Here is a 27,569-nt window from a genome sequence, read left to right on the forward strand (position 1 = left end):
GCTTATATAAGTCGCTAATTCCGTCACACAGAACACTGCTTTCTCCACTTCCAGTTTTCCTTTACTTGCAGCATTTAAGAAAAGGCATCTATCAACAATCGAATCGGCCTTTCAAGAAAGAGCTACACTCAAGCTGGTATATTTATATATGACTTGTGCTACTCTATGCTTTACTCATTTCTATACTCCTTTCTTTCTGTCGTACACTCACCTAATATTGTTTTATATGTAACAGAAACTAAGGCTACTGGAAATGTCAGGAAGTGAACCAACTGCAAATGGGGAAAGCCAAAGAGAGCCCTCTTACTCTAATCTGGTAAGTACTATAGAGGAAACACTAGCAGACTTGGATCCTCCATTATCTGCCGAGTGTTGTATTTATAAAGTTCCCGAGAAACTCCGCAAGGTGAATGAAGCAGCTTACACACCTCAGTTCGTATCCATTGGACCTCTTCACCACGGTGAAAAATGTTTAAAGAAGATGGAAGTCCAGAAATTGAGATATCTAAAGTGTTTTCTTCAAGAAGCTGGAAGCGCCATAAGGTTGGAAGAACTTGTCAGCTACATCGAAAAGACAGAACCGAGAATCCGACAGTGTTATACAGAGTCCTTCGATTATCTTTCAACTGATCAGTTTGTGAAGATCGTTCTAGTGGATGCCATTTTCATCATTGAGTTTTTTCTGAGGATTCATATAGGAAAACTTGTGGCTGAGGATTATGACTTCATCTTGGAAAAACCATGGATGCGTAATGATATAGAGCAAGACTTGATTTTACTTGAAAATCAACTCCCATTCTTTGTTCTTAAAGACATATATGATCTTGCCGTTAAATCTCGCTCTGTCATTTTTCCTTCGTTTTTTGAACTAACTCTTCATCACTTTCGTGGCTACAATAGCCTGAATAAAACTTTTCCACAAGATGTCAAACATTTCACAGATTTGCTAAGATATTTTCAGCTCCCTCGCTCGCCGAAATGTAGCCCAATTGTAAATTGCTTCTACAATATCGTCAAGGTTCTGCGAAAAATAGTAATGCCCATGCATTTCATCAACTTGCTGCTAGGATCAGAATCGAGGCAAAAACCAGAAAGAGGCACTGAAAAGTATAAGGTGAGGTGTGCAACCGAGCTACATGAAGCAGGTGTGAATTTCAAGGTGAGCATGAGACGATGCTTACTCGACATAAAATTCACGAACTTGGAACTGGAAATTCCTTGCATCAACTTATATGAATCAACAGAATCTTGTATCCGAAACCTGATGGCCTTAGAGCAGTGTCATTACCCATTGGAAGCAAAAATAAGCGACTATATAATATTACTGGGTTATTTGATCAATACGGCAAAGGATGTGGAACTACTTGTTCAGAAGAAAATTTTGGTGAATTGGCTTGGAGACCATCATGCAGCAGCAACCCTTTTTAACAAACTTGGATCGCAAATTCTTCAAGTCAAAGAGAACCATTATGCAAATATTTTCAAACAGCAGAATGCATACTGCGAGCTCCAAAGCAATGTGTTTGCCCTAACTGATAACTCAAAAATAAATGTCAGAAATAGGCATATCAAGACCCCATGGAGAGGTGCTTCTATAGTTGCACCAATTATACTTGTTGCACTTCTTGTGCTTACTGTTCTGTAACTTGAAATAATTCACTTGCATTTTGTGTCCTCGCTAATAATTCCATTTATGTTTGTCCATTTTACTATGTTCTCCCCCGCTTCTACAAATAAAATATGATTTTTAAAAGTCATATTCTTCCAATTGTTTTCATCCAATTCTATCGTCGCCGCTCAGTATCTCCATTATCATCATAATTGGCATCACTCCTGCCACAGGTAGTCATTGTTATTTTCAGAATTAGCTAAATTGAGAAAGAAAACAAAGGAAATGAAAATCAATATAAAAAGAAAAGAACATACGTGCAATACTCAAAAATGTAAGGGACATGCACTGTAGTCCTTTCAACTTCTTTTATCAGACTTTTCTTGATCTTCAAATTTTTTACCGGGAAAAAGTTCCAAGGAAATGACTTGCAAAGCAGCAGGTAATTCTAGCCTCCCTTGTCCACCGATAGGTAGCCCCAGTCGGAGCTGCTTTTCAGATTGTTACTAGTATCATCAAGGAAAAAAACTTGAAAGAGGCAACATTAATGGAAAATCTGAACATCTATACAGTGCAGCACGAAACAGGTTACCTACCCCAAGCAAGCGCTTTCTTGACATAAAATTCAGCGAAGGAGAATTGGCATACTGAATCTTTCATCACAAACATTATGGCCTTGCAGCAACATTACTGTCCATATCATGCAAAAATATGCGACTATATATTTGTAGTATTGATGCAATTACAGTTCTTGTACCAACTGTCTTAACAAACTGTTTGTTCTGTAATTGGAGCTTCAAAAGGTTTTCAGTTGCTAGAAATGGGCCTGTTTATAGTTAGAGAGAACCAATTCGAGGCAAGGACGTTGCCCTTCAGGTTAGGGTCCAATGAACTACTCAAACAGTGTTTGAATGGCAAAGGCCTAGTACTATTCCAGTTCTTGGGCTTCAATATAGGCTTTATTTTCTAAGTCTACTTCTGAAAATCGTCAAAGATAAACTTCCTCCTCTTAAAGGAAGGTGGGAAGTTCGGCAGAAAATATTTAATACAGGATTCGAGCTTTATAAAAACAAATTTTATCAGGTACCTGATTAGTGATTTAAAAAGAGGGGGAAAATAGGCTGGATATGTTCTTTTATGTTGCACAAAAGCATAGTCCAAAGTAATGATTATAAATCCTATAGCTTATGTTTGATACGACGGAATAGAAGATGTAATGACATTATATTATTCATTATACTAATAATCTATTTTAATTTATTTCAATTCTTATCTGTCTCACGTGATATATAAATGTTTTGAGATATTTTTTTATTAACAAAAGTAATTTTATAAAAGCATTATATGTTGAGCAAAAATTGGAAGAAAATCAAGGTGATGAAGTGTTTAGCTTTTCCTTACATAATTGACTATATTCTATTCTTTTGCATCTTGGCAGATATTCTCTAAATATGAAAAAGAGATTTCTTTTAGGAAAAACAAACAGCCTCGATTGCTGTTGATAAGTCAATTCCTTTGGAAGAGAGAGAGAGAGAATTCAACGAACTTTTTATCATGTCTTATTGCGCGAGTCTGATCGAGTATGTCAATCCTGAAAACGAGCATCACACATGTACTGTTGTTGGAACTTTTGCTATTGAAGTTCAAGAAAGGAACATGCCTGTTTTTCAAACCCTTTGAACAAGGTAAACCATACAAACCTAATTCGCGGCAACATCATTTTCAGTCTCTTAAATTCACTAGTATATTCACTTAAAAGTTGTTTGTGAAAAACTTCATAATATAATAATTAATGATGGGTGTATTTATAATAAATTGATCAGTTTTATAATCCAGTAAATTACAAATTTCAGCATCAGCATGCATTTCCTTAGAATTTTATTTTGTTTCTCTAAATAAGTGAATATAGATATTTTGATAATATCCCAAACCGTGAGATGGGGGAGAATGCTGGACCCATGACCATATGCAATAATGGGTTTCAACATCTTGAAGGCCCTGTTCTTGCATGGCTGAATCAGTCAACTATATCTGCAAACAGCGGACCTGTCACAAGAGAAATTCGTTACTCCAGTTCTGACTACAAATTTGTATCAAGAAAATTACATCTTGGCTGCCATTAACGAAGGACAGTTTTGTGGGACACGAACCACTGGTCCACTTAATTTTTGCTCCCCCGCGACATTTCTAGATCCTTGAACAATCCTATGCTCTTGGTCCACTGCTTATGACACTCATAGGCTATCAATTGCAGAGTAATATAATTGTAAGAATTGAAATTTTTCTAAATTTGAACCTCTCTATTTACCATTGAATAGCCTATTATTTCTTCGATTATTAAGAAATTGATAACCATTTATTATTGTGTTTTTGTTTAACTATCAACAACTCATAAAATCTCTTTACCCACAATTCATCTACATGAATTCTCTTATCTTATCAGGTGTTTGCATCATCAATAGTGGCATATCCACACGCAGACTTCTACAATTTGGAACGGGAAAAGAAAAATTGCACAAAAGTAAAAAGGTAATGCATATTTTTCCACATGTTAACTGCCCAACTTATTAAAAGAATCCAACTGCCTTCGCCTATCTAATGCTTTTCGATGATATTATTGATACTGGCATTATTATAAGAAAAAAAACGTGAAAGGAAAAAAGAAAAAAAGGAGAAAAACATAGCTGCCCGTTGAAAGAGAAAAGAGAAAAGAAAATTGGAAACTTTTTCATTTTCCATGTTCGGAAAATGTGATAAATAAATAGGAGGAAAAAAAGAATACGATTGTTTCTGATAATTTTGATGGGACAAGTTTAATCTCTTCGCATCTAAGGAAATCTTAATTGAAAGTATTTTTTAATGTCTATTTTGTCTTTTTATATACTTTTATTCACTTTATCCTATCACCAACACGACAAGATTGCACTTCATTGTTTAATAGTGGTTATTAACAACATTTACTTTATGAGAAATAAAGCAACTATAAAAGGTTTTCTGTTTGAAAATGTCAAAATGAGGGAAGAGATTATCTGATGGAATGTGCAATGATTTGCAGGTGAATATAACTTACTTTTTTGAGAAAGGAAGAATATCACATATTCAGAACACCAAAAGCACATGCACATACACAACAATCATTGTTGGACAAAAAAAAAGGGGCGATGGAAATTGTTGTTCAAGAGTATGAGGGTAAATTCTCTTGCTGCTTCACAACTGGGTAAAATGTTGCATTATCGGAAGCTCTTCGGTGAAAGAGGAGCTTTACCACTTGCTAAGGAAAAAGAGCTGTCACAAGCAATTCTCGAGGGAGATGCCAAATTGGTGATTGACATGGTAATTGGCTGCTCTCCCATTATTTGATGACACTGAAGCTCTCAGTGTTAATTTTGTTGAAAGTAATTTTCAGTTTAGTAATTCCTAGACAAGAAAACCCCACCTTGTTCAGGTTTCTCCATAGATTCAATTAGCCAACATCAGTGGTTAAAATGAGATCCTTATGCAGTAATATTTCCTTCTCAGTGGAATTTTCTATCTTTTGAAAAATAGAACACGCACACAGACAACAGCGACAGCAACAAATTAAGGACGGGACAAAGGCCATAAGGAAGCAAACTAAATCTATAGCCTAAAGTCAGGGGTTTGCTAATTAGGGTTAGTGAGAGAGAGAGAGAGAGAGAGAGAGCAGTAGCAGCAGCAGCAAATCAAAGTTAATGAGGGTTTATTTTATTTTATTTTTTCAATGCTAGAAGTTATGAAGTTGCTTTCAATTGTCAGCTGCTGGACCCTTCCTTATACTATCCGTCTTAGACTTTTTGCCCTAATGGAACACAGCCTCGTGTCTCTGACTCTCTTAATGTCTCTACCTACATTGCCTCTTTATCTATTACTGCAATTTATTTATTTTTTGAAGAAAATATCTTTGAACTTCGATTACAGTATAAGAAACTATATTTTACACATGTTTCATTCAATTACTTTATATTTTGTTTTCTATTGCCTCTTTTATTTATATTAATCTCATTGTTTTAAAGAAACTAAGATAAGCAAAAATATAATAAAAATAAGGATTAATAGCCTAATACCTAAAACAATGCCTTTCTCTAATGCTAAATTAAAAAAATAAAAAAAGTTGTTCCAATATATCAATTTATATACTGTAAAATTAAAATAATACAAATATATGAATACTAGAAAAACATGAAAAATGTACAAATGTATTAACCTACTTGGTGCAAAAGGCTGCTAATAGCCCAACAAGACGATACTATTAATCTCAGAGACATTTTGTTCAATTTGCACCTGGCCTGAACTATAAAATTTGTTGGTTGAGAATCGACTAATGATTAGATGATCACATGTCCCCACTCCTTGGAAGAACATGGCTAATCTGCTTCATATTTATAATTTTCACTTCTGATCTAAGAGTTATATGGATAGCATTATTCGATCAGAAAAACAATAATTTTTGCAAGAAGTATTTGTACTGTTCCTTAAAATTATAAAAAAAAAAAAAATACAATTTTTAGTATGGAATTAGTCTACTTTTTGTATGTTGCACGGCTTTTGTTTTTACTTTAACTATAAATACTTTTAGATTTTAAATTTTAAAATAGACCTTTTTATATAAAAAATATTTATATGTGTAAAATTTTATGTACACTAAATTGAATATATTATAGAATAACAAGTATAATTAGCAATATTTCATACAAAATGAAAAAAAAAAAAAAAAACTTTGCTTTTTTTGAAAATTAATAAATTTATTAATTTATTAATTAAAATGATGACTACAATTATATATAAGTAATGTTAAAATATATCAATATACTATATTTATGATTTTTCTTCTATTCCATATAAATGATGACATATGTAAAGTTCGAATTTAGTTAAATTTGAATTTTCATCTTCATATTCGAACCTCATTAATTTGGCTTGAAAATTCAAACTTAAAGAATGTACGATTCAGAAGTTTGATGTAGCTAATAGTTGTTTCTCACTGAACAACTTTATTAAAGCGTTTGGTAAAAACTTAAAAACAGATGCTGATAACTTATTTGATCTCAATCAACTGCTGATTGTATCAGCTTTATTTCAGAGCTTTTTCCCAATCAGCTCGTAGCTGATTTAATTTTTTTATTTACTTAGACACTATTGTCCTTATTAAAACTTATTAATATTAACTTATTTTAAATTGATCCTATATAATTAAATTTTTATATTTTAAAATAAATAATTATTATTTTAAAATTATTCGTAATTATTGAATAATTATAATATTTAAAATTATAAATTTTTATTAGTAGAATTTATATTTGAATTTATATTTTTAAATATAATATAATAAAGTAAAAACATAGTTAACTATAAATTATATATTCAATGATTATTTACCATATTAACAACAACTACTAATAAAATTCTATCAAACAGTTTAATTTATTAGCCATAACCAATAGCTATCAGCCACCAGCTACCAGCTATATTAAACATGTCTTTAATATTCTTTAACCAAGTCCATAAATAAAATTATATAATTTTTATATATAATTGTTCAAATAGATGCTAAAAAATAATATTCTCAAATTTTTCTAAAGAATAATCTAGCCAAATAAGCCTAAAAGGATAAAACATATATTCAAATATGGAATGAAGGGAGCTATGATATATACGACAAATTCAAATCGTCCGAGTTTTTTATTTTAAGATTTTTTTTTTTTTTTTTTTTTTTGTGATTCGAAAACCTACATTCGGTTCTCAATCATTCAAAATTCTTATCTCTTTGAGTAGGGTTAAAATTTTATTGAAGGAATATCTTATATAGAAAATGGAAGATAAGATGGCACTTATGCAAAAATTAATACAAAAGGCGGGAAGAAACTTCAAACAGCAGAAAGTGGGAAAAATATTTATTAAAAAAAAAAAAAAAGGAGTAAAGAAGAGCTGACTGTACAGCTTACTTTTGAATCAGGAATCCAAAGTGGAGATCAAGCAGGATCATATTTATGGGTGATGACATATACGGACGAAGCCCACTTGTTCATGACTCAGCCGACTGTTACCCAACAAGTGGACCTAACTCACTTACAAATATTTCCTAATTTATGCTTATTTTTAATTTCTGGTCGCCCGCCGTGGAACTTGTACGGTTTCTTACCACCTACCCATATTAATGTTCTCCTCTATAATTAACTTTTCTATTCAATACCTTCATCACTCTCAAACTTGGACCAAACCTTTTACCCATTTTCTCTCTTTCGACGGAGTTCAATTGATTTTGTCGTTTGTATTGAGGTTAGTCCTCTTTTAGATTTATAATTTCTTTTAATCCAAAATTTTAAATATGTGATTCAAATTAGTTTTATTTTGAATAAAAAAAGTAAAAATGAGTCATTTCCTGTTAAATAAAAAGTAAAAAATATTATAATAAAAATAATAAATAGTTTTATTTCACCATTTCTATAAAAATAGTCTTCACCTCCACCACTGTAATCTTGAATTCACGAGACTACGAAATATTTGAATCAATATAAAATTAAAATATTTTTAATCTAGTTAATATGTATTGCAAATTTGCCGTCTTTAATTTTATATGATTTAAAATTGATGTGATATATATTGTGCTTATATTCTAATTTAAATTTTATAATAAAAAAGAAAAGGGCAAAAAGCTGAAAAGGATTAAAAGGAGAAGAGTGCATCACTTTCCAACTTCAAACATTACAAATATTGTAATGTGACCATGTGAGTCTCCTTTGGAATTATATCCCAATTCTAAATTAAGATATATATGCTATTGTAAAATACAAGTATTCTTCTCACTTTGTCATTACATATCATTAATTGGTAATCAAACTTAACAAATTGACCAATCAAACCACCAGAGTCTCATTTTTATATGGATGAACCAAATAAAAGGATTAAAAGGAGAAGATATTTTTAAATTTTAAACACAAATACAAATCTTTTTAATGTAGAAAAACATAACAAAATTTGTCAATTCAGCAAAATTGAGAAACAAGTGAGAAAGATCCAAACCGAAGGAGCATAGCTAATTGGTAAGTCATCTTTGCATAGGGTCGATAAGAAAACTCTAATAAAAGAATAAGTAAATCACTGTTATATTTTTTTTTAATTTCTTAAATTATTTTTTATGTTTTATTATAATAGAATATCTGATCCATTCTTTTTGTCAGTGTCTCTTTTTCTTAATTATTAATTTGTGGTTTTAGGTAAAAAAATTAACTAAATGTGATTTGATATAAAATATAATTTTTATAAAAAAGAATGAACGGGTATGCAATTCTATACCGAAAATGAAGTATGTGAAATTAGTGATATGCGGTACAGTTGAAATAAAATGGCTCTTTGGTTGAATCAAAGAACAAAAACAAGAGGGCTCGTGAAAAATCAAACTGTCATTTGGCCCCATTAATAAATCACAAAATAATTATATTAAAGAGTTTTTTTTTTTTTTTACTTTTTCTATAAAAAAGAAAAAGCTCACAGTCAGAAAGCATAGAACGCGTCGCATAAGAGAAAATCTTTATGAAAAGAAAGAAGGCGTAACAGAGGGGCAACATGTGGAGTTCCGTCATAGTGATGCGGGGCCTACGAAAGGACAGAAGTTCGTGGATTTCCACGTAATGAATCCTTCATCAGTCCGCGTTCACATTTTCTTTTTTCTAATAAAATTGTGTCTGATTGATTATTTTTTGAGGTTGTGTGCGCACTGGCACCGGCAATTACCCAAAAGTAAGTATAATAAAGAGACATAAATGGCAGCCACAGGAGGAGGAAGGCTGGCCAGTGGGGTCTCGGTCCCTTTGTACGATTTTACCGTACGGTTTCTTTTTCTTTTGCTTTTTCATAATTTTATAGATAAAACTGGAAAGGCTCTCTGCTGACACCTAAATAACTTCCGTGGCTATGTGGGCTTTTCTCTTCTACCCCACTCCACTTTACAAAAATGGCCCCTTCACAATAAATATTACATCCATCCTCTCATCTAAATAACAAATTTTAGTCCAATACACTCGCTATTATAATTATAGCTTTAATCATATTTTTGTATATTATTTTTGTGAATAATTAGTGTATCGATATTATAAATCAGTGGTTCGTATATTCAGTGAGTAGCTCTATGTCCTCATAATTAGTCAATGCTCCACTCATTTTAGGGTTAATAAATTATTCCTTATCCTTAAGGTGTTCCCAACCCAACACCCAAACATTTTGCTTATTATTACTTATGTGACTAAAGTTATAACAATTCTTTATCAACATTCCAACCCTGAAACATTATTGTATTTGCCCCTGCAATGCGATTCTTTGTCGTTTCATCATCACTCTCGTAATTTATTTATTGGACATATTAATGAATACAAGCTGCTATCGTATGCATGATAACCAAAACCAAAAATACTATGAAAATAAATTAAAAAATATATAAGAGAAACCAAGAAAAAAAGGGACATTCTAGAAGGAAGAGAATTGTGTATAAGAGCAGAAGAGGAAAATGTATTTATTTATGTGAAGTATATGCTTGCAAGGAAAATAATCATGACACTTTCGTGCACAACCTAAACAAGTTTATATTAATTTGCAATTGATTTCCATTTTGAAAATAAGTAGTAAATCATTGAAGTGTCTCTACAATCAAAAATTACTAAAACAGAAAACAAATTATGGCCCTGTTTGGAAGTTCATGTAGTTGGTGTTATTATTTATATTTTATGAAACTTGAGCTTACAGCCACTAATTTGCTCAAACAATATATACTTAATAGTCACAAATTGACCAAATAATGCATCATGTTTAGAAGTTATTGACGTCAACCTGATGTAGCCTACTTAAAAACTGACCATACTACTCTCATTATTTCTTTGCTATTTTTATTTTTATTCATATTCTAATCCACGTTTCTTTCAACTTCTTTTTGTCTTAAATATAAAACAATTATTTTCTAGTAATTAACTTATATATTTTTTTTTTTTACATTTAAAATTTCAGTTTTTATTTTAATTTTTCATATCCATAAAAATAACAGCGGAGTGATTATAAAAATTAAAAAAAAAAACTCATATAGCATAAAGAAAAGTACTTCAACTCAAAATCTCTAACTCCCAAAATAAATACTTTTATTGATTAAGCTAGGTTTTAAGTATTATTTTATAAATATTATTATATAATAACATTAAGATAATTATATAATTTTTTTTATATTACTTCCTTTCATTTGACCCTAGCTTCGTCGGTAAGGGTCGCACCATTAAATCAAATTTTGTGTTATTTTTCTATTTCAAAATTGTCATTTTACTTTGCTGAAACAGTTACGTCAGTAAATCTTAGTTAATTAATAATAAGTGTACACTGTAGAGCTACACCCTAAGAAGAACATGTAAATAAGGTGGTGCAGCGCATAGATGTTCATGGGAAGTAAATGCGATGGATGGTGCAGATGAAAGAGCGTGTGTTGACTTTCTCCAACAGAGTTTTGACAGCTGTGGGATTTAATCATGTGTAGTTGAGGTTCACCGCTCATTCTACGCGGTGCTGCTAATTGTGAAACTGAGAAAAACGTAGTCCAATCATTGAATAGACTTTCTGAGTTCTGACACAATTGAAGCGTACTCCAGCAATTTAGAAAAATTAATATTTATACATATTCACAAAAATTTGTAAGATTTCTGTACAAAACCTGTCAAAATATAATAAGATTTCTAAATCCAATAGGCGAATATTCGGGACAGGTTGTATAGTTAGTTTCTCATATAATTATGGTTTTCTTTTTATAACTATTTTTTAATCGTATTTAAGAATGTGTTTCAATATTATTTTGATTTGAAATTACATGTTTTTAACAAATTAAAAAAAAAAAAAAAGAGAAAATACATAATAAACATTTTCAATTAAAAACCATAATTTATCGTAGATCATGCTACTGAGATTCGGACGTCAGCTAGATTGATTTCCCATTGCAGTATTCATCAATTATTTGTTTACTAATTAACATTGCATTGCATAGAAAATGATGGGAAATATAGTGAGATTATACAAAAGAAAAGGCGGTCCAAGTCAATAGAAACACAGTCTAGGTAATGAACAAGAGACCGGTTATTATAGTTATTGAAATTTTATTATACACCCTAATTTAAATCTTTTATAAGAAATTATTGACATTTATTTTATTTATAATTAGACTAAGGGTACGACTGAATCAGGTTAAAGAAAAAGATAACTAACAATCACGTGAAATATAATTATTAATTTGCTTAATATTTAGCTATAACACCTGTGCAACATGCATATTTTTCTAAAATTATTTTGGTATAAAAGCAATAAAATGAAAAACCCAAGCAGGATTCAAATTAAGAATGCTAATCAGTGGAACATCTAAAGACGTATAATAAGTTAACTGCTCTTGTTTAATAAGCTGTGTAAGAAAACTTAAAATATATATATTTGAAAACGAATCCATCTTTTTATTCTAATGCAAACGGAAATATAATATCACCAATTGTCCCAATATAAATGAAATAAAGATAGGATTCGAAAAGGGCCGTTGCCTTCTGTCTTAGTGTTCCCATTTTGGTTATTTTGGGAGCTTGGCGTTGCGTATTAAGAATGCTAATCACACTAATTATGTGATTGAATGCTGAAAGTGACCAAAATCACAATCACATAATTAGCTACTTGCTTTATCTTCAATTATACTATAGTGCTCATTTCAGGCGTCTCTTCATTAATATCAAACTTTGATTAACTTAATTTTGTCGGACATTTATTGATAATACGAAAATTTATATTTCTTCTCGGCCATCTTCAATAAAGTAAATAATACTCATATCATAACTCTTTAATACTTAATAATAAAATTGAGAACATCTATTGGTTTTAACTTATTTTCAAACACAATACATTGAATATTAACTTCAAAAACAAGCTGGTCCTTTTTTCTATTTTTTGTTTTTCTTTTTCTAATATATTGGTAAGTTGAATAATACTGCAAAAATACATGTTTATAATGAGTATATTACATTTAATAATAAATAGATAATTGATACATACTTAGACAGATTATCTTATAGTATTCTCTCAATATTTTTTTCTTGATTAATATATTATTATAAGTCTAATTTAGAAAATTATATCAATTTTAAAAGTCATACAAAGAGAGTGACATCTAAATAATATATTGTTCAATAAAGTCATTATACTTTTATCTGTATTTTAAAAGTAAAAATAAAAATATAAAAATTTGATACAATAAGATAAAAACTAAAAGGATCTGACAAAATAAAACTAAAGAATTTAAAATACATTTTGGTAAAAAATAACAATTAAAAAGATTCATGGATCAAAGTGACTTGAAGTTCACAAGAAATGAAAGGAGCAGTCTTATCTCATCCAATATCCCGACATTAAAGATAATTAATTTAATATGACTCAATTGATATTGAAATGGTTGTTTTTTTCAATACGGGGCACAAATTGTGGTGCAATAGTAACTTCATTTCTAAATAATTCAATCAAAAACACTTTCATCAGTTGGCCCAGAAGAGAAAAAAGCATGAATATCATTTTCTCGTGTGCGGGCATCTTCTAAAAGAATGCCTACTTTTCCCAACTTTCATACACCGGAGTGAAATCCACATTGATGATATTATTGGGCAGTATAGGCCACGCTCCCGTAGCAAGAAAGAAGTGATGGAAGAAAAAGACAAAAGGCGTTTTAAAAAGAATAGAATTCAGAGTCACGGAACTGTACTGCAACGGACTACGGAAATTGACTACTATTCATCCGGTAATTGCGCTTTCCCTACTTTTCCTTCCTTTTTGTCCCTTCTTTCTCACCTTTTTTCTTTTTGCTGCTTAAATTTCACCATCTTTTGTTATTATTTTACTGCAGTCAGTTATCTTATCCGAGCCAAACAAGTTTCGTGTGAGGCATGAACAGTGCACATTATGTCGACTAGCACACATTTTAAATTGAAGTTAGTTTGTGTCGGCCCACTCTAATGCAATAAATTATATTTTGATGGTTATAAAATATTTTTTCGACCCCAATTATTAATTCAATTTAAAGTGCAAACCCTTCACTTCCTCTGTTTACTTAAAAACACTACTTTCAAGATAATGATTCTAAGATTTTACTTGGGTAATATAGTGTACTTATCTGCCGGTTTATAACATTATACAATAAAACTTTAGAGAAGATTAATACGTATTGATATGGGTATTGAGTAAAAATAGGATTTTGCTTAGGTGGTAAGGAATTTAAGGAAAATACCAAAATTGCTTCACTTCATTATAGTTGGAAATAACTTAAACTGCTTAGATCAAGGAGGCGAGTCATTTTAATATATAATTCCTTTTTTTTTTTTTGAATTCTCCTCTCTTTTCATGTTATGAAACTGCCCACTTAAATTCAGCACATTTTCATTTGAGTTTGTTTGAAATTTAGAGCTGAGTTTAGGTTCAAATATTTAGTAATTTATTTTTGTTTATTTAGTGCAAATGTTGTATCCTAGTGAAAATTAAATCAAAATTCTCCTATAAACAATGCTATTGAAGGCTACATATATATATATATATATATCACATCCATGCTTTGTGTCAACGTGACTCATGCTATTGAACGCTGTATATGTTCATGAATCATGCCAAATATCGCACATATGATTAGTGTTAGTCTTGCGATACATGTTAATACCATATAAATAATCACATTTTGTATTTATCAAAGGGATACTGTAATTTTAAAATTGAATTTTTATTTTATTTTTACACTCGGTCACTGAGTTACTAAATTTTTAATATGATCTCAGAGGCCACACTTATGTTGACTAATTAAATTTAGAAAGCTCAAGGTTTCTCATATTTATAAAGAAGCATAATTTTATATTTGGGCTGAAGCATGACAAAAAAGAAATTGTACTAGAGTGCACAAAATGGGGGCAACATTTTCTTCCCTGTCTCCTTTTCGTGCGTCACCGTTTAATTTTTCAGATTTGGCAAAAACAACAGCGACAATTTAAGCATCATTTCAAAATTGATTTTGTAATAAATAAGATGATGATTTTGGTCCAAAGATAAATTGAAAATTATAATCTATCTTATCCAGATGCAATGTCTTACGTATTCTTTACATTCTAATTTCTCACTTTTTCTCTTTATTATTCTTGCAGTTCTTTTGATGATTGCAAGCAATTTCTTTCTCCTTTCAAAATATCTTTTACAAACACATACATGGCATTATGTGTTTGTATTATTTTAATCTAACTTATTAGATTAAATTGAAAAGGATAAAAAAAAAAAAAGAAGGGAAAATTATGCATCTCAAATGTCATTTTAGGATTATTTGGGATTAGATAAGCAAATACATTATGTGGAGAAATGAGAATTGTGTTCAAATAGAAATAAGGAAAAGGAATAAGAGACTCGCACAAGTCACAAGGATGGTGCCCGACCTTACAAGAAGCCTTAAACAACTCCTTTAATTACTCTTCTTGATAACAAAGGACAGTCTCCAGAGACAAGGATTAAATAATATATACTTTTACCTAATTTACATATATACATATATGCTACCATTTTAATGTTTAGAATGACAAATAATTGATATATGTATATATTTAAATTTAAATAATAATAATATATCGATCATTCAGTTTATACAAATATAAAATATTATTACATATGTATTTATTTATTTTATATATATATATATATATATATATATATATATATATATGTAATGTATTTAATATATTTGTTAAAAGATAAATTAATATTAGAATGGCACGCAACAAAAGCATCTTTCCTGGTTTCACTTTTATTTAATTTTTATGGTAACCTGATAGTGCAAAATGCGCACAAACAAAGAGCAAAAACAAAAAATAGAAATAAAATAAATCACTAGAATTGTACCTGGCAAGTACTCTACCTGTACCTCTCAACCTCCTCCTTCTCCGTCTCTCTCTCTCTCTCTCTCTCTCTCTCGCCTCTTTATCATCACCTTTCCATGTGTACCTCTTTTTATATATATATATATATATATATTCCCTTCTCTTCCCCTTTCTCTCAATACCCACAACATACACACTCTCTCTCTCCCTCTCTTTCTCCCTCTGTCTCTCTTTTATATTCGCTCCCAGGTATCTGAATCCTAATCATCCCTTTGTCTGGAACAACTCCTACTAATTGAAGGATTGAATTGGGTTACAGTTACGGGGCAACATTGAGTTTGATCCTGCTGGCTCTAAAAGACACAATGAAGCAGCTCATCCGCCGTCTCTCTCGTGTCGCCGACTCTTCACAGTACAGTCTCCTCCGCTCCGACTCTTCCCGCGCTAGGTGTTCGAGATCGGCCCGCCGAGCCCAGTCATTTCGGTGTTTGGTGAAATCGGCGAGAAGAGTCGCTGGAGGTAAACCGGTACCTGAAGGTCACGTGCCGGTTTATGTTGGCGATGAGATGGAACGGTTTGTCGTTAGTGCGGAGCTACTTAATCATCCTATCTTTATCGGACTTCTTAATAAATCGGCTCAAGAGTATGGTTATGACCAAAAAGGCGTGCTCATGATTCCTTGTCACGTGCTTGTTTTTGAACGAGTTATGGAAGCGCTTCGACTCGGACTTGACTCGCGTGACCTTGATGAACTTCTCGGTTCTTTGGTCACTGATGACTACTTGCAGAACTAGACAAAAGGATCCGTGAGATTATACAGAGGGATCCTTTTTTCTTTTTTTCTATCGTTTTCTTTTTTTAATGTAAATATGCCTTTTGCTATGATGATAATCAATCACAGTCACTTTTCTCTCTGTTTTTTTAGATGTCCTTTTGTAAAATCAGGGACTAAATGGAAATATAGAGATGTTACCAGTCTGGTTCTTTTTGCCCAAATTTCGTTGTCTAATTAGATCTCTTAGATTGTGTCTCGTTATTTCTTTAGAAAAAAAAAGGGGGATTTTAGAGATCTGCCGTCTGCGGTGGTAATGAATAATAATGGATGCACCATTAATGGTGGTGGTGGTGTTGGAGCATTGGGGGCAATTTGGGAAAGGGAGGAATCCAGGGGTACAGGCGTAATATGAGGTTTTTGGGAGGGTAAATTGTAGATTGAGGGAATATCCTCTTATTATGCTAAGGGAATAATGACTTTGATATCATCATTATATTGTATAAACATATGCGTTACAAAAGTAATTTACGTTATTAATTTGTTTCTTTCATTAAAAAAACATCAAAGTCGTCACCATATCTCTCTTTCTTTCTTTATAACTCTCATCGGATTAATGGAATTAGGCATGAAAACTGCCTTAAATTTGGCCAAAATTCAGAACACAGACTATTTAATTTGAAGCGATTTTAAAAAGCTTGAAGTATTATAATATTTAACTGAACTAAAAAATGTGGGAATGAGTATGAAGATAAAGTAACAGACAACATTTTGAGAAATTAAAATAAAAGAATACTAGTAAAAATAATGACAGTCATTTACATTTTAACCCTTAATGACCAAACAACTGCAATAATTATTAAGGAAACTGTCAAAACCGTTTCATTCAAACAACCGAAAACACTGTCTCAACAAATATTACATACATTAATTATACTCTAAAAAAGATAAATATTATGCGAAAGATGAAATTAAAATAATACATATTTATTATTGCTCTTCCTTCTTATTTTTTATTTATTTATAATTTTCATCTTCAATCTTATAAATTTAAAATTATTTTGTGTTAATTAATTTTTATATGAACTACCACAAGTGTTGTTTTATGTACTTCTTGAACGTAATTATTATTATTATTTATTTTGATTTCAAGATATATTTTAAAGTTATATTATTAAAAGACTCATTCCAAAAGAAAAAAAAAAAGAGCAAATTAATTAGATGCTTTTAGGTCAGGGTTTCTTGGATTTCTTTCCTTACCTGTAACAAATGTTGACATTAGAATAATTATAAAATTATAATTACTTCCAATAGCATCTCTCACCTAATCTTAATTAGGTAAATTGCAGTTATCCTTCATGTGCACTACGCTTCCCTATGAAACGTACTTCTTTCCTCTCTTTCCTTCTCCTCCCTCCCATAATTAATTTTGGCACGAATACATAATCTATACATACAATGCACGATTATTTATGATGATATACTGATAGAAATATTTGTGGTTGATAAGTGTTAAAGCTTTTGATGTGTATTCCAGAATCATTTATAAACTTGCAATGGCAGTTTGGTTGGTGGTGGCAGTGTACTTGAATGTTTCAGTCAAACAGAATCTGTAATGATTAATGTTAGTAATAGACTACTTTCACGTATGGTTCCTTCAAATGTAAGTATACTATCCTTGTATTCTGCAATGTTTTCATTGAGTCAGAAGGAGTTCGAAGAAATTATAATCAAAGCAATGTTTTCCTATTCATTTTTAGACATCAATCTGATAATCAGAAAACCTTTTAGTTGGTATTTTCACTTGTGAATAGGTTTCGAGCTTAAATCTATTCATCTTCTGATATTTATTTAAAACTAGGCATCTCCATATATATATAAATATGTTTGAAAAAAAGATTACAGAAAAGAGAGAGAGAGAGAATGATGCACTGAAGAACAAGAAATGTTTGGAGAATACATGGTGGAAGAATCGTCCTTTTCTTTAGCTTCAAAATAGCATGTTGTTTAAGGACCCCACAGCCATTAAGCTGATACTGAGCAAGACTTTTACATACAAAACAACAATTCTTGTGTAATTACGAAAATAATTAATTGATGGATTGAAATAAACAAAGGAAGACTGTGGATTCACGTTCTGGAAACAGACAAACACAATGGGCACTAAACTCTGCAGCCTTATGATATGCCACCGAAATTTGACACCAACAGTTCCTGAAGAAGAAGAAGAAGAAGTTAGCAGTGGAAATTAATTAATTTTTTAAATGTCGCAATATTAATCTCTTAATTGTTATATAATTAGATAGTGATGATGAGGATTACATAATCAAATAGAAATGAGTCAGATAAAGATTATTCCACCGAATTGTGTGACCAACTAATGTTTGACTATTCTATAAAATAAAACTGTTGTTACTTGACTTAATTCAGGAAAAAATATTGATCCAACAATTGTACTTTAAGTTGACTTATTGGCTTTTTACATAAACCCTACTGTCACATAGTTTCTTTTGTTCAAGGAATGAAGACAGTATATAAATTTAGGTCGGCTTTCTTTTTTATATAAAACAAAAAGAAAGAAAAATCTAACAAAATAAAACTATTGCTTCTCTATTAAATAACAAATAACTTATTTTCTAATTATATAATCATTTCTTATCCACTAAAAAGATGTATTATAGATTTTTGAAAAAGAAAATGAGGGGGGAATTCTTTTAAATCATGAATAATGACATCTATTTGCATGTAAATTGACTGTGCAATGTTGAAATCATCTCAATATTTGTTATTTGAAGAACATGCGTAATAGAATTGTGTTCATACTGTGAGTAGGTTGCATTATGTATATATCTTATTATGACGAGGGATCTTACTGACGTACACGAATTGTTTACATGCAAAAAGAAATTTTCTTTTTTCTTTTTCTTTATTAGGTGGTTATGTTTATAATATTGGATTGAATAGGCACGGCCAACAACCTATTATTGTATTTGAAATAATTTCTTTTTCGATTAATTAATATTATTGTTTTCCAATATCATAATTAAACTAAATCATTTCGAATTTGATAAAAATAATTCAATGGTAAAGCTAAATTTATTGGAAGGAGCCAAATGATTTATGGTACCAAAAAAGGATTTCTTTTATATTCTATGTTTAACATATACGTAAAGAATAGTTTATTGATTTTTGTTTTATTAATGGGATTTAAACTCCGAGTTTATTCTTAAACTAGTCTTACTTTGACATTAAGCTTTAATTATTGAACTTTAATTAAGTGTTGATAACTTGCTTAAACAGGTGATTCAGTTGGAGATTTTCTTCTATATCTGTAAATTACCTAGATGTTAAAAAAATAAGTATTTTTTGGGGATGCTCACCACGTACTATGTTCTTGGTCTTAAAAAAGAAAAAGAAAACGAAATACTTGACCACCATATGTTACGAATTGATTTAGGCCGTTAATTTAGCAGTTAGATCAAACAAAACAGTCCATAAAATCATAATTTTTTAGATGAGAGTCCTAATTTTGGCAATGCCAGCTTGGCGTTATTAAATATTAATTATAAAATATTACTAAATAAAATAAAATAAGAAGTATCAATCGTCTTGCAGAGATACTAGAGAATATAAAAGCTGTGCACAGCTTACAAAAGAATAGATATTTAATTATTCTTTATAGAAACCAGTCCTCGGTACAACGCGGCCTGGCCTCATGATTGCTTTCCTGTGATTATTGTGTGTATAACTACATACAAATATACCTATACCTCATTGCATTTTAATATCAAATAAAATATTAGCAAAAACAATAATAGAAAAAGGATGAGAATGGCAAAATGACTATTTCAAGAAATTGCATGGATTAATATTTTAATAAGCATGAAAACCCATGCTCTTAATTTGCGGTTTAAGGCACATGGGTTATCATGGTAGTCTCTACTTTGCAATGTTTAATGTATTTAATCGAAGTACGTTTTCAAGGCAACTGTTTTCGAGAAACCAAGGAATTTTTGCATTAGATCTGAATAATGTAGACTAGGAGGTTTGTTTTGCTATCCTAGTTTCTGTGAAGATTAACATGTGAACATACAATATGAGTCACATGGGACGAGTTTCAATGATTGAGATCTCTTGCAGCAAAATAATGACTATAGTTTTTTGTTGAATAATTAATTATATGCTGCAGCAAATTCTTTATATGTTACCTGGTACTAACTACTAACTTGGGTTTTCAAAATCCTCTTGTTTCAAACACATGCTTCCCAAATTAGTACTTTTGAGTGGTACTCACGGGTTGGCCATTTAAGCTCAGTTCACATGTATTGGGGGCTCCCACTCTGCCAGCTTGCTTCCGTTTCAATACACAGTTATAACGATAATTTAACAAACAGTAAATTGAGTCATCGCTTAGTATTAGATTTTGGGTCTTTTTCTTTGATGCCCTTCGTTTTGAAGGCTGGAAAGCATGATTGACTCGGACTAGTTTTGCAAGGAATCCAGTTTGGATTTAAATTTTGGGCTTCAGTTTTAAATAGATTTGGGCTCAACCTAACACTAAATACTAGAGCTTCTTTAGCTCAACCTCAGCTAAACCTCAGCTGCAGAATACAAAAGCCAGGGCCGCAAAGCCTCTCTACTGTACACTGAAGAATTTACCGATATCGTTCTTAATTTTACGCCTTCCTGCTTTTCTTCTTTTGCTTCTTATATTCATCATACAATTGCAGGGCTAATGTGGCATGATCCAGCTGACCCCTTAATCTCTCATTCTCTTTTAAGTCGCGAAGGAGCACGAAATGATCAGAAAATTTCTTTCTCAGCTCATCTTCATCAGCTGAAACTGTATCTAGATTTCTATCAATGACAGAAATTTTAGACGACCCCTTTTTTCTCTTGTTATTTGACTTTCCGATGTCATATTTTGGGTTGAGCAACTCCCGTCCAAGTGACAACTCTGCAAAGGCTTGCTGAGGAGACATTGACGAGAGATAAACTTGGTTATGAGTCGTGCTCATGCTTGAAATGCTAGAGGCCATTGTTGAAACAGCTGGATGAAAATGCTTGGAGAGAAGGTTGAGTTCCCAGAGGACTGAAGCGAGTGCGCCGCTTAAATTTGGATCCATGGCATATGGCTGATATTTCTGCAAAGCAAAAAAAGAAGACAAAGCAAAAACAAGAGATCTTCAGTTGGTCACTGGTTTCAGACAAGGATATTCACTTGATAGTAGCAACTCAAAGGAGAGGAGCATAAAACCAAAGTTCAGATTTTAGTAAGCTTGTGCTGAGCAACATATGCCAGCATTATTATTATACAGATTCCAAAAGATGACCAATAAAAGAAAGCTTACCGCAATGATACCAGAAACTGAGCCACCTCCAGGATCATTCTCCAATAGATTCCGGCATTTGACATTCTTCTGAAGGAGGTACTTCAGAGTTACCATAGCTGCACAAGATAGTCAAATAATAAAAATATAAACAGACACGGAACAAATAAGTTTATGTATCGTTGGAGCATAAAGGGAACTACATTATACCAGCCATTGATTCTGCTGATCCAAAGCACAATGAGAACGTGGCCAAACGTTTCACAAATGCAGCAGCCTTTTGCATGTCATGCTGTCTATCTTCACATAACATAATCTTCAAAGCTTCTGCCAATACGTCCCCTTGATCTCTGCAAAAGCACATCATCAAAGGAATGAGAAAATTCAAGAATAAGGTACATCTCCAGTTCCATAGCAGCAAGGGTAGTGCAAACCTTCCAGGCCTGTACTCAAGTAAAATATTGTATAGCAGCACAAAGAATCCCTGCAAATCAACGTTCAGTGCATCTAGATTGATCTTCATCACTTTAAAGGCAACAATGCAGCATCGAAGTCGTTCAGACACACTCAAGTACTTGGAACATTTTTCTGAGGAACCACTAGAGTTGATACCACTGCCAGCAAGCTTATTCAGATAGTTCATAAGATCTCCAATGTAATCCAGATCTATCAGATGAGAGAACTTCCCTAAACCATTCAGACAAGGAGCCAGTAGTGGGTGGGGCCCAGGTCCATCCACAACTGAATTGCAATTGTCTTGAGTGCTGGAGAAATAAAATAAAACACAGAAAAGGATGTTGGACATAGAAGTGAAACTCATCTAAATGCAAGCAATTCTTTTGCACAAGAAGTTCCAGCCAAGAGATTGGGGAAACACACTTCTCAATTGGACAAATACGAATTGACTCAAACTGTAGTTAGATTTTCCTGGACTACTACTTTTGAACATGAAATTCCAGCCAAGAGATTGGGAAACACACTTCTCCATTGGAAAAATATGAGTTGACTCGAACTGTAGTTTGATTTTTCCTGGACTGGCCAACCTTGAAGCTACTGTCAATTATCAACAAGCATTCTCACTTCAATTCAAGAAATTCTAGTAGCTTGAGAACAAGGTTACTTGCAACATAAGAGTCTAACAAATGAAAGGTGCACATAGTAGGAAAAGCCATTATTTTTGCTAGTTAACTTAACCATGATATACCACACATCTAAACCTCACTTTTAAGAGCTATTGTGTGCTGAAACAAACCTAGCTGTTGTTAACTGCATGGTATGCTTCAAGATGCGAAAGTAAGTCTCAAAGACAGCAGAAAGGGCTTCTGATTGCATCCTTCTCTGTTCCTTAACATCTGCGGTAAAAGTAGCCGCCTTATAATCAGCAGCAACCTGTATAAACCCAATATTGAGGCAATTATTAACTGGAGATAAACAACATTAAGCAGACAGTTTCCTTGTCACACAAAACATACCTCCTCACCCATTTTTTTCATCAATTCTTTTCTACTTTTTTTCCTGTCATTTTTTCGCAATTGACCTGGCTCCTCAACATTCTTTCTCTTTTTGTTTTTCTTCTGTTTATCGTTGTTTTCCTTCTCTTCTTCTTTACGTGTTCCAAGATCTTCATCGAAGGACAATGAAAGGAAGACCTGATAAAGGTATTAACAAGTGAATAAAGGAGGTATAAAAGATTCACAAGAAAAAAGGAAGAGAAAAAAATGCCAAAAGGAGAATGCTTGCATGTTGGAAACTTGTTACTGAACTAAGTACTGTTCAAACTACTATATGCAGAGCAGGAATATGAAGACCCAATAGCTATTACTCTTTCCAATGACTACATTTTCCTTAATGGACCCTATCTTTTCTCCATGATAATACAATTTGTCAAAGAGGTCCTGGGAGATATCAGGCTTGCTTGGGAAAATCGCCCATGGTCAACACATCTAATTTCCTTCAATCAAACGTGTGAAGAATAAACCAAATGTTCCATCAAAGTTGTTCAGACAATAACACCAAAGATTTACAAAGATTCCATATTTCCAGTAGATTAAAGAAGGGTGTTTGAGGAAACCAGAGTCAAGTGATGCTAAACTAAGAAAAACTTATTAGTTGTACAGCATTTCAAATATTAGGGAAAAAATAAATTAATGCCAGGTTATTACATGACTACTCATCCTATAAAAACAGCTACATACAACCATCTTATACCTCAACAGAATCACCAAGCAATTGGCAATTTTGAGCTTTAACATGATCAGCTATTAACCGGACAGCCTCCACAGTAGCTTCACCACCATGCTTTCCCTCATTGGTAAAAAGTGACTTAATGGCAGCACAACAAAGTTTCCTGTCGAAAAGTAGATCAGACATCATTGGTTTGAGCTATTTAAACTGAGCATGAATTTAGAGCAAATTACATTCCTTTGAAATTTAACTTGTGCCATTTGAGTCAGTCTTCTCGCAACAAGTGTATAAATTATAAATGGCTTAATAAGCAACTTGCATTCACAAATCACATTCAAGCAGGAACACGTCACAACCATATATTATATCAGCGTACTGTTTGAAGTTGACCAGCTAAAGAAAGTAGGGGAAATGTTATCTCAGTATTGAGTGAACATAATTACCTTATGTTAATATAAATAAGGGCTCACTGTAAAAATAAAATTAAAAACCAAACCTTAGACTAAGTCTCAATGTGAATCCTAAAGAAAAAAATCATTACAATGACCTAACAACTTATTTTTCCTTATTTTCAGATTCGATTTAGCTCCTTTTTCTTTCTTCCATTAAGCAAACAAATTGTTATTATCAGTATGTTAACTGCATTAGATAGACCACTAATCTATCTTGAAGATCATCTTCTAGAACTGAAATTCCTTCATTCAATATATCTTGTAACATATAATGAATCTCAATTATCTTAGAAATTAGGGATTTATATTGCTTTTCCTTTCTGATTGGAAATGGCATAAGATAGAAATTTATGTGAGTCTACAAAAGGACAATAATACATCAATTAAAACCTTTAATTTATAATATAAGAATTTCTGTAAAACCTATAAAATATGAAGACGGGCAAAAGAAAAATAAATGACCTGAAACTAATATTTTGAAACAATATACAATTATTTGCTTGAAGGAAGAAAAGGACCTAAATCAAATTTGAGAAAACAAAAAAAAAGATAAATTACCAGAAAACTCCAACATTTTATTGTTCAATTTAAACCTTATAGTTAAAATAAGTTAGTGGACTGTCGAGTCAACATGCATGCGACTTTAGCAGATGGATTGCGACAAAGTGCCAAACTTGCAAATTTCAAAGTTGAGGGCTGGCACTGACGATTTTTCTTTAGGATTCTCAGATGATATGTAGGTGAAAGGTTGGGGTTTCTTTTGCCCTATCAATAGAATAGGGGTGGGCAATGTAGATTTTTGGTACAAATATCTTAGAATAGCAAGGATATAATGATTAGCTGCAGAATTGAAAAGGCAGAATCATGAAAGACAATTAACCAATATTACTAATAAAGCTTTCCCGTTTATGATAATATTTCAATAGAAATCTAGCCTTAACCCTTCCTTACTGGATATTTCATTAGATTGAAAGATTTATATATCAAACATAAAAGAATAAAAGAATTATATTGAAACCTTATTATATCATCTGGAGAGCCTATATGTTCCACCACAGCACCTAACAAATTCTCACGGAAGTTGAAGTGGGGAACTGCTTCAAGTAAAGTACAGATGCAGCGAACAGCCACATGCTGGAATTTAGACTCCTTCTCTAACACCATCAGCTTTTGCAAGTATGCCTGTTTAGGTCATTCCAAACATTTTATATGAACATAAATAAAATTCTGTCTTGGAAACCTTGCACTGTAAGTTTGTTGGAAAAAGATAAAAAGCAATAGCAAGGGATCTGAAACTAAATGCAAAAGTGGTGAAAATCCTACTGATTGATGGAGATTTGCCATTATGTTGGATCTTGCAAAGAATGTAAATTACAGATAAAAATGCCAACATAAAACATCAATGTCAAAGTAAACCTTATATGTAGACAGAAGTGTGGATTCATAGTACCGCATCTTCTTAACTTCCTTGGAAACTTTCATTTCTAGCTCCTTTTCAGTAGGAAGCCTAATCCGGTAGCTGCCATGTGTTTCAAAAAAAAGCATAAGGTATAGCATTTTCCTATGCAAGAAAAACAAATAAATAAACAAAAAGATGCTGGGCCCATACCCTGGAATAATGTCTTTAAAAACAGCCAACAAGGACAACAATCCAAGTTTAACAATAGCATGGTCATTATCTGTACAAAACTGAAACATTTCTTTCAGAGATTTTATATTAGACTCTGGATCTGCCAGCAGTGCTATTCCTAACTCTGCCAGTTTAACCTTCTTTCTGTCAAACGATTCTTCTGCTGTAAGATCTTCCTTCACCTCAGCCTAAAAAAAAAGAATGTTTAGTGTTTTATAGAATGTACTAATTAAAAGTAATAAGAATTTTGTATTCTGCACCAAAGACAAAGAAATTACTGATCTAACAGAACATTAAATAAACTAAAATACATTAATACAAAAAAAAAAAAAAAAGAACAGATTCAAGATTACAAACACTCTCCCAGCATGTCCAGGGGCAAATCATATAATCAACATTAATAAATCTATACAATTTTTTTATGACTATATAACATTTTGCGCTTGTTATGCCTATATAACAGGCTAGAAAAACAATGAGTAAAAATTAACAAGCTATAAGCTTACTCATCCAAAACTCTCATAACCAATAATAACGTTTACATCCAGAACATTTTGATTTGACATCTTAAAGCACTCATTTTACCAATCTAGTTGGACAATTCACACTTAGAGCATCCTGTGCTTGTGTATATCAACTGAAATCAGAGACAATACCAGCACAGCGGCTTGCTGTGTTTGTTCCAGTTGTTCAGTTTTCTCCAATTCCTTTCCTTGTTTCTTTGCCTCCTTTTTACTCTTCTTCAACTTCGCTCTCCTTTCTGCTTTAGACAACTTCATTATACCTTTATCAGCATGATCATCATCAGCGTCATCCTTCTCAGCATCTCCATCTTCTGATTTCTTAGCCACTGAATCTCAAACAAAAACAATGATAAAACTCCTCACACTCGCAATTATGTCAAAGCAGAAAGAGGAAGAGAATAATGATAACTACATGTGCGATAATGAAGTTTTCCATCTAAAGTTTTGACAGGAAGAGCGTCAACACGGTCAACTTCAATTCTGTTTTCCTCTTCTTCTTTTTTCTGTTTCTGTGACTTCCTTTTTAGACGCTTCTCATAGGCTGCTTCTAATTCTTCTCCATCTAAATCAGCTACACGAGCCACGTGCCTTCGCGCGACATAAAACAATACTGTCAAATATCAATAACTAATTATCGACACTTGTCAATCGTAAAGCAAAAGTACCTGGTGATGGAGTCGGTGTCTAATCGAGAAACAAAGCCAGCATAATCGAGATTCTTTTTCACGAATTCCAAGTCGTCATCGGAGACCTCGATTTCCTCTTCGGTTATTTCCGGTGGCAGCTCCGGTGGCAACACTATCTTTTGCTTCTTCTTCTTCGTCATTTCCTCTCGCTTTAATTTTTCAGTTTTCACCGAATAAACAGACCAACGGCAACGTCCGATTCAAATACAGGAAAATGGGGTTTAGGGTTTACGTTTGTAAGCAAGATATTTAGTGGTTCGGTTGTCTAATATGGTCTCTGTCAGCCCATAATAGATTTAAGCCCAACGTTTATTTCGGGCCGAAGGGGCAAAGAACTGCTCGACATCGGCTCAGAAGTCAAATAAAACCCCAATTTCAATTTTGGCAGAATTTGACAGAGTTTTTGAAACTGAATATTTATCCAATTTGCACACATAACAGATTTTAGGAGTCTGTTTCGACTATGGCATGA

The 27,569-nt window shown here is 32.1% G+C and overlaps 3 protein-coding genes across 3 annotated transcripts; 2 read left to right on the forward strand and 1 right to left on the reverse strand.

Annotated features, from left to right (window-relative positions):
• LOC112533882 (UPF0481 protein At3g47200) lies at nt 1–1,789 on the forward strand. Its single transcript, XM_025156340.2, has 2 exons — nt 1–136; nt 236–1,789. Exon 2 carries the CDS (start codon nt 254–256, stop codon nt 1,643–1,645), a length of 1,392 nt encoding a protein of 463 aa, XP_025012108.2. The 5' UTR covers nt 1–136; nt 236–253; the 3' UTR covers nt 1,646–1,789.
• Nucleotides 1,790–15,522: 13,733 nt separating this feature from the next.
• Nucleotides 15,523–16,515, forward strand: LOC8272600 (auxin-responsive protein SAUR71). Its single transcript, XM_002513335.4, has one exon. It carries the CDS (start codon nt 15,885–15,887, stop codon nt 16,311–16,313), a length of 429 nt encoding a protein of 142 aa, XP_002513381.1. The 5' UTR covers nt 15,523–15,884; the 3' UTR covers nt 16,314–16,515.
• Nucleotides 16,516–20,673: 4,158 nt separating this feature from the next.
• Nucleotides 20,674–27,561, reverse strand: LOC8272599 (nucleolar complex-associated protein 3). The gene is made up of 13 exons (XM_002513334.4): nt 27,077–27,561; nt 26,824–26,999; nt 26,544–26,737; nt 25,867–26,075; nt 25,674–25,776; nt 25,276–25,439; nt 23,830–23,968; nt 23,094–23,270; nt 22,874–23,010; nt 22,056–22,385; nt 21,832–21,971; nt 21,643–21,740; nt 20,674–21,435 (listed from the first exon to the last, which is right to left on the reverse strand). The coding sequence occupies exons 1-13, from the start codon at nt 27,235–27,237 to the stop codon at nt 20,968–20,970; spliced, it is 2,496 nt and encodes an 831-aa protein (XP_002513380.2). The 5' UTR covers nt 27,238–27,561; the 3' UTR covers nt 20,674–20,967.
• Between the last annotated feature and the right edge of the window lie 8 nt (nt 27,562–27,569).

Source organism: Ricinus communis, chromosome 4 (assembly GCF_019578655.1).
Source record: "Ricinus communis isolate WT05 ecotype wild-type chromosome 4, ASM1957865v1, whole genome shotgun sequence".
In the NCBI taxonomy this organism is placed as follows: domain Eukaryota; kingdom Viridiplantae; phylum Streptophyta; class Magnoliopsida; order Malpighiales; family Euphorbiaceae; genus Ricinus; species Ricinus communis.